Genomic DNA, 9,235 nt, shown 5'->3' on the forward strand with positions numbered 1-9,235 from the left:
GAGAGGGAGAGAGAGGGAGAGAGAGGGGAGAGGGAGAGAGAGTGTGTGTGTGAATGATAGATAGGTAGACAGAGTATTGTCACCATAGTAACTAACGAGACTTTCACTATACAACAGTCTGCTGCTAACTAGCTGTACAATACGAGGCACATTACAGATAGTTTCAGTAATAACGGTCGTATAATTGTTACGCACTGTCAGCCAGAGTACATAAGGCGAGAGGTCCGCCACATAGTTTTGTAGTTTTTTGGTCATGTGATTTTGTAGATTTTTGGTCATGTGATTGATGAGCATCGCAGAATTACTCGTATGGAAGAAGTAAAGCAGTGCCAGAATGCAAAAAGACAGGGAATAAATGGAGCAGAAAGGAAGAACGAGAGATAGATTAATGTAGCTCGATAAAGACAAGCACAAGGATAACTTTCTCAAGAACATCGACATGTTTTGGCATGAGAAGCTGGGCAGCATAATGCAGCACAACAGTTTCTTTCTCAAGAAGAACTAGAAGAAACTGGTACGAGATGCTGAACAGCGTATGACAGCGAAAGAACAATAGTCTCGAGAACAGCGTGAACATATTTTAGAAGGTAACGCTGCGCAACACCGTCATGTACACCAAAGGCTTTCTCAGGAAGACAACTAATCCTAAATAATCGAGAAAACCTCTGTTTTGTCGATTATTTCAGCGATACTACTAAAGCTCGGCCGCACGACTCATTCCGCTTCAAGTTCCCCATTCCGATAGCATCAACTTCAACGTGTCTCGCCTAATAATGCAACTGGAGTCTTTTATACGATGCTCAGCCGTTGGTGTGAAATGAAGCCCCAATGTGCCACCGACATCTTCTTGAAACTTTAAATCATACACTTCAGGGTATCGTGAACAATGAGCCACAGCTTGAAGGAAAATTATTGGGTCTTGGTGAAAATTTTCGACAAATTCTTCTTGTAGTTTTCAAAATCATTCGATGTTCTCTAATGCATAAAAAGCACTGTGTGCCATCACGTTGGGCCTTTTAAATATAGATACAGTCCAGTCAGTGGATTTCCACAAGCTTCTGACTACCCATTTTCACTCTCAATGGTTCGGTTAACTCGATGTTATTGTAGAATACACAAACCCAAGCTACCATGCTGTAGATTAGAACTTGGAATCTCATAACTACAATGTGAGCTTTTAACGGTTTAACTGAGAAACGTTTTCCACTTTGCAGGGTATAATTAAATTTTGTAAAGAGTAATGACTGTGATAGATTAGTGTTTTATCTAAGGTGTATTACCTTGAAAGCTCACATAAAGTCTAATATATTGCAATTGCTACGTAAGACACTATAAGAGGACTTACTTGAATATCTCATTAAAATTCGGTTTAAATTACGTTTAAAAAACATCATTTCAACGTAGGAAAGTTGTTTTATAAATTAAAAACACATTGATATTCATTCACTTTTATTTCTGTATTTCGGAATGGTCATTTTTTTTCTTTGCTAAATTATCATTTTATAGTATTAATATATATTATAGAGAATCAAAATGTTCGTCGTACATCTGTAACCTGGTGACAGATATTTCACCAAATCTGTTAAGTTGTAAACCTAACACCGTTCAGTTATCTGCAGTTTACTGGTAACTTAAATTTATTCCATCCTGGGTATGAGGTAGGTGAATCTCAAAAAATAATCAATCGGTTGTATAGCTCGTTTTTCGTATATTAATACTTGAAAGAGATTATATTATGTGTACCATCGTTAATTAAACAGTGATGAAATAGCTATGTGTACCATCGTTATATAACAGTGATGAAATAGCTTAATTATGACAGAAGTTGAAATATATAACACAGAATAAGTATGTAGCTGAAAAACGTTCCTGTCTTTCAAGATATGCATTTGGAAAATTTATACAAAGAGTTAAAATTAATGGTACAAATCAAACAATGATAGATTCACTTACTTTCCATATAAGAAACCACAAAAACATTATACAACAAAAGGCTCCAGCTGCACTGGCTACAGCCACCCATATATAGTTGATAGGTTTTCCGGATATCATGTCTGCCAAGAAAGACAGCTGAACCTGAAAAGTGATTAACAAAATATATAAACGTAGAAAGTATCATAAATGTTTAAATCACAATTAGAACATTTATCATACATATAACTTTAAAGAAAGTAAAATCACATGTCGAGAATCATCGGTATTTATAATTGGATAAAGATTACTGACGCACGGAAACTCTGAATAGGTAACTAAAGCCAAATAAATACGCCAGCAGTTCAGCTAGAATCAAGTAAATAAAGAACTTTCGCAGTTACATTTTGTTCAAATATTGTAACTTCCATATTTTCAGCTTATTATACAGAAAATTTACAATTCAATCCCCCATAACGAATTAAACGAGAGTGTACGATCTATACCTATGTTCCGTCTACTGACGTAGTTCGAAGCTGAAAATACGAAGTAACATATGTTCTTTATATGTCACTGTCAATTCCTGATTGATACATACAACAGATATGATTTAAACATCTGACATTTTCTCACTAGAGATGTATCGCTCCTACTCTCTCTCTCTCTCTCTCTCTCCCTCTCCCTCTCCCTCTCCCCCATTTCTCTCTCCACGTGCGTGCATGCGTGTCTTCCTTCGTACGATTTCTAACTACACTTAAATGACTATATAAATTAGCATGTTAGTACTAGGAATGTGAAACTATCGAAACCAAATATTGCTAACTCGACAGTGCAAATCATATAAAATTATAACAATATTTACATAGTTGGAAGAGTTGAAAGCAAATAATAAAATTATGAAAGAGCAGATTGTGCTCAGTTTAGAAAATAGACGGTCACAAAATTTTGAATTCAATTTGAATACAAATATGCTTTAAATTTCAGGATAACCATAATATAGACAACATGGTACTATAGATTTCGGTTTGAAAACCATGCAACAGAATAAAACAAAATATATTAGAGCGAAAAAATGCAGTTATGTAAATATATTTTTAACAGAATTAGTGCCGTGAGTCGCTTTAATCCAAAACGAAACAGGTCGTGGACTCAATATTTCAAGATCTAAGAATTTTTTCTACAAACGCTCCAAATAAAAATATTATAAACAAACAACACTATATTGTTAAAAAAATAGAGTCAGTCGCCCAAAAACCGCGGTTCATAATATAAAAAACATACTCAAGTTATATGAAGAGAATAGTTTTCCGAGTAATATGAGAGGCTTCTTTGCCAACATTTTCTGTGCCTGTTCACCATTCAATCCTTAGCAACTTTAGTATAATCACCTAGACAGCATGACGGAAGACATGTTGCATCACGTACACCAAAAGTAAAATAACCCACACCTGAAGTTTAACTCTGCTATGTACAACCAAACACTGATTATGACTGGCAAAAATCTTGGACACCGTGGCCTACCATCTCCAATACGAAACGTAGCTGCAACTTTTAGTCGAGAGACTTTTTATGCAAATGTAACATTCAAGAACTGGAATAGTACGTCCTCTAAAGTAAATTACTTTACCTTCCAGGTTAAAGAATCATACACAAGAGACCAAGTAATTACAACATCTGAACGGGAAGAAAATTCTTCCCTGATGCTTTTGGTATAACAGGCAATACTTTTATGACCAAATTAATTTTGACAAAAGATTTGTTCACTAAAGCAGATTGCTCTTGCAGCGGCCTCATTGCTTCAACTTTGCTCAGAAGTGCCAGTATTATTCATCACTACGGGTAATGACTGTTGTGTGCAACATTAGGGAAAAGGTGAATAAACAGAGAATCTAAAACAGGCTATGCTGAACGTATAAGTGTACAGTATCTCCCAGACTTGCATGTGAGAAACAAAATCGAATTTTTACAAACCTCGAACATAATGTTAACATCATGGGTGAAGTCATTTGTCTTGTTCTCAGTGATTTTAGGTCATTGATACACCTACTGTTAACCTGGTAGTATGCTTCAAAGAAACATATTTGGATACTGGAAGAGATACTTTATCTTCCCATCAAAATGACAGTAGCACTAAACAAAAATGTTTCAGCAGCTCAGTTTGCAAATGTTTTACTTCAAAAGAGGGAAATAGTCAGCTACCAGTTAACACTGACTGTAGAGATATCAAAATACAAAGCAATTGTGGAATAACTATCAATAAATCCTAAAAGATGTCATTGAATGTTTCAAATGTTACACAGAATTATAGATACAATTAGTAGTTTTGTGAAAGTGCTATCCGTGCTTCCAAAAATGACCTTATACTGGATATTAATACCACCATCATTCAATAGGCACTAGCACAATCCTGATAGACAATCAGTTCACAATGTTATTGGCGTTGACGCTACTGGCGACTATCAAACAGTAATTCGTTTCTCTTCAGCCTGTTACTGTCCCCCTTCATTGTCATCAATAGATAGTAGGAGTGGCCACAATGTTGCTACGAAATTTGCATGTATAATTTAACAGAAATGCCAGTTTACGAAACCGAAATATGATTACACATGTTGATATACCAACAAGGGAGCCTAAGTTATCTCTCGACCTATTAGGAAGGGCAATCAAATTTCTTTCAATACTTTCTTGAAGATAAAGGATACATTGATAATATAGACTAAGATGCGTAAAGCCTAAGATGAAGGATGAAATTGATAATTTAGTTAATAATTGAATTAAATTAATTTATGATTAACATGAATGATTTACAACTGAAGAAGTATAAAACTGCCATGAAATAAAAGAAAATGTGAGAATAGAAATCTGTAAAAAAAATTTTAATAAAAAGAAAAAAAAAGAAAAAACTGTAACGAATATCGGCAGGAATTATTGCTGCTGACTAATGTAAACATGGTTTAATGATGTAAGTCCAGTTACAAACGATAACTTACTCTTATTGAATGAATTCTCTTCCAAGGAGCCAAATATGTGTTTGCTTCGTTAATTATCTCCATGTCTATTGCGATTTGAAGGTAATCAAGAATCTAAAATAGAACATATTAAACATCAAATGATGTGAACTTGAACGTGTAAATTATTTCAAATACCTAGGATCATAGGTAGAAAGCTCAAAACGACACTGTGAAGTAGTAATTGAATTAGTATGGTCAGCAACAAACAAGATGTGTATAGTGTGGAGTCAGATCTGTTTACATCAAAATGCAACATTTGAATAATGCTAACCCAAGTTTCTGGAACACTTCGAGATACTGCTGGAAAATAAAAGACAAAGGTCAACTATTACTGTAGCACCAGTATATGGTAAAAAAAAATAATAAGCAGATTTGTCGAACATAAGTGCCGCAATTGCTGAGGGGACACAAATCTTGAAAGAAACTGTACTGCAGAGATGATTGAGAACAAGAAACACGATATGATTTCTAGTATTGGTAAAAATCTGTCATTTTTGTAAAGAAACGTTGTCACATTTATTCAAATAACTGACTGGTGATTAATTTATCAACATCGGGAGGACGAAAGCCAGTCTTACCAGGAAGAATTTAAACTCAAAGCATAAAGAAAGGAAATTAGAATACCATTAGACATTTAATCCTGCATCTGTCCTATTTATTTCAAACATCGCACTCAACTTCAGTACATGGTGTCAGAAAGATGAATACCAAGGGAAAACACGACAGTATTTGGTATATACGAGTATTTGATATATGCATATATATATATATATATATATATGACAGAATGAGATAACAAAGCCAAGACTGCAGGGAGTTTTCAGGACATTTATAATGAAATAGTCTTACAGCTGTTTCTGGGATATTATGGAGTGAAAAGGGAGGGTGGTTTGGATTATTCTAGAAACAACAGCGAAACCTCCCTTGAATTGTTCACCTTTTCTTCTGAAAATATTTACAATTTGTCTTTGTTTTTTATAACGTTCCGAACAACCATAACAACAAAATCACTTCTAAATTTGTTTTACAAAAATTATTTAGAATTATTTTAAAAAGTTTTCATTCAATAAATAATGTATTTACATTACGTATACATTATTAGAATAAACTGTCGGGTTTTCAAGTACCGAATTAAAACTTGAAATTGAAAGAGAAAGTGAGAGACTTTGAAAACTAAAATGAAATACTCCGCAGTGAATGTAATGAATATTTAAATTCGTGAAGAATCGGACGCAGTGGAATGCAATGAATATTTAAGTTTGCCAGAAATTGGAGTTAAAAAATTCAATAAACTTGAGAAATCGAAATTATAGGAAATTTCTTAGAACATGAATGTATATAAAGATATTTCCAGACTGTCAACCCTTTAATAATTGCTTTCTTTTAGTACTTTTAATAATTGTTACATACCTAATTAATAAGCAGCTTTCTCCATTATAGTATAGAAAGCATATAAGTTTCGAAGTTCAGCGGTCAAATTCAGCTGTTTCATTGGTCAAATTTAATCTTTACATAGGTCATATAATAATCCTTTCTTAAGGCTATGTATAAGAAATAAAATTAGCTAATTCTAATATATTACTGGTACATAGTTTATCGAGAAATAACAAAAAAAATAATCAAATTAGGATTTTGAATTATATAATGTAAAGTATACATTCTGGTGCAACCACTTTTGTCTAACTACTGTGTTCCCAGCAATAAGAAGATGAAGAACGACAACAACAACAACAACAACCAGCAATTATTGTAATTGTCGTATCAACGGGAAGTTAGAAGTTAACAACCAAGTAGGTTATGAATACTTGTACCTTAAAAACGTCATGTGCGTTTGAAAAATTCAGATGAAGGCTTAAAATAATTTGTTTGTAGGCAGCAATTTCTGGAACTTTACAACGCACCATTAAACATGTAGCAAATTGGCAACCCTAGAAAATAGAAAGAAATAATATGCATGTGTGTGAGTGTAATCTACTTTTAGTTAAACAAATACAATAGTCTATTAGTGATTGATTTAACGTTGAGCATCTCAGAATAATTAAGAATTTGTGTTGTAAAAGTGTTACTCCAAAAAATAAAGATTAACTGAATGTTCGAGTATGTCCATCTTTCACTTGGTGAACATAAGAAGAAAAGATAAAGTAAAAGAGATTAAAAACATATAACGTGAATAAATTTTAATTAAAACTAATATGCCTGGCTCTCTGTTGGTGACGACGACTAATGTTCCAGTTGATTCGATCAACGCACCAGCCTACACATGAAATTAACTCGCTGAGGATTCCATCGACATGTGTACCTTTAACTTAGTTCTCAGAATGTGACAAGGCTGGCCCTTTGAATTACAGGTGCAATTCATTTTTTCGAACTGAGTTAACTAGTGCAACGTGAAATAAAGTGTCTTGCTCAAGAACGCAACACACCACCGGGAATCGAGCTCATCACCTTACGATCGTGAGCCGAATACCCCTAATCACTAAGTCACACACCTTCTCCAAAACTAATATAGTTTTGATAGAAGTATATGAGCGAAGAACTTTAACACTAGCATATTTTTTTAATGTGCTGCTGTTAAATTGTTTGTATTCGTTCGGAAATAAAAATGGTTGTGATGTCAGTTGGAACGTGATCATAGAATTCCAAACATTCCAGTTAGTAGAATTTTTTATTAGTATTATGCTTGTACATTAACATACAGACATACAGACGAACATGGCACACATAAACACGTAAACACACACACATGCTCAAACACAAAGTTATATAATAAATGCTTGAATGCATACGTTTACGTGCAGGACACCATGTATGTTATAAGCTCTGTTTCAGAGCACAAATCTAGACATAGAAATAATTAGATCTTGTTATTTTCAGAAATAATTCAGATATAGCCTTCAGCAAAAAGATGTAGATTAAATTAACCAGCTTAGATGAAACTTCGTGTGTATAAACTATAATATATATATAAGACACAAATCTTTCTGTGTAAAGAACATAAATTCCTGGTCTCGCATTCAATGCAAAGTTAAAATTGTTTATTTTGTTGTGTCTTGGCAGATTCATAACATCAATAATAATAACACAAGCACGTGTTTAATTCCACTTCTTTATTCTTAGTCAATTGGTTAAATATCTTACCAACTGACCACTCGATCGTTTGTTTAATGTGCTGGCCAAACAATCAATCGGTTGTCTGTTATGCAAATTTCCTTCGTTGCTGTTCATGACCTCTTCAGTGACTTTCCCTCTCGCTCCAATGTCTGTTCTGTGTCTGTCTGAGAACTGGTCTTATGTCTGCGTGCATGCTTGCTTGTATGTGTTTGCTTAGAAGTGGAGGTAAGATTGAGAGTAAACGAAGGGTGTGGGGGGGTATGTATGCGTGCGTGTGCGAGTGACTGCGTGTGTACACCAGTGAGACTTATGTACGTGTATGTTTGTAGGTGTGTGCACTATGTCCCCACTTCGACAAAACCACTGGCACTGATAGGAACTGTGTGGTATGTTCCTTTAATGCCTGTATTAACTATGAAACCAGGAACTCGGTCTACAGCATAAAGTGCATAGAGGGAGATTGTAAGAACAAGAATATAGCATATAATGGGGAGACTTTGATGAGTTTAGCAAAAAGGCTATATGAACATACTGGCGTGAGGATAATGACAGGAAACAATCGTCTATACTTTACCAGGATACCAGAGATCAACATGGCGACATGTTGGGCCAAATTGATATCCATATTTTGTTTAAATACCCAAGAGATCCGTCGCTTAGACGAATACGTGAGAATCTCCTCATAAACGATATATTACCAATACTGAATAGAAAATAGAGATACGAGGTAGTAGAACTTGAACACCACTATTACCACCCATGCAATATAAATACATGGATGCGTCCGTGCGCGTAGGCAAGTGGATATGTGGCTTGAATGAGGTAGCGTAGGCAAGTAGATAAAGGATGGCGTTAGAACGACAGCAGTATGCAGGTAAGCCGATACAAATATATGTAAATATGTACAATTCCGATACACATCCATGGTCACAGGGACGCGCATACACGTACACACACATAAACACAAGAACACAGGAATACGCAACCACACACAGACCATCACTACACACAGAGAGATGTGCAGACACACGTGCATATTCAACATGCACAGGCAAACACACATACACATACGCAGGAACACACACTCACACAAGAACGCACCGACTCGACCACACACACACACACACACACACACACAAAATGGTCGCTCTCTGGCCGGCCTTAACAAACAAACTTATATATAAATATATAAATATATATAT

General features: G+C 34.8%; 1 protein-coding gene across 1 annotated transcript in view; it reads right to left on the reverse strand.

Moving 5' to 3' along the window:
* Positions 1–9,235, reverse strand: part of LOC106881785 (integrin alpha-9) — a 49,577-nt gene that overhangs the window by 5,073 nt on the left and 35,269 nt on the right. Inside the window, exons 14-16 of the mRNA XM_052970165.1 lie at positions 6,734–6,850; positions 4,902–4,994; positions 1,954–2,076 (exon numbers count right to left, since the gene is read on the reverse strand). Of these exons, the coding sequence (XP_052826125.1) occupies positions 1,954–2,076; positions 4,902–4,994; positions 6,734–6,850 (333 nt within the window). The remainder of the gene's footprint in view (positions 1–1,953; positions 2,077–4,901; positions 4,995–6,733; positions 6,851–9,235) is intronic.

This window comes from Octopus bimaculoides, chromosome 8, assembly GCF_001194135.2.
Source record: "Octopus bimaculoides isolate UCB-OBI-ISO-001 chromosome 8, ASM119413v2, whole genome shotgun sequence".
Taxonomy (NCBI): domain Eukaryota; kingdom Metazoa; phylum Mollusca; class Cephalopoda; order Octopoda; family Octopodidae; genus Octopus; species Octopus bimaculoides.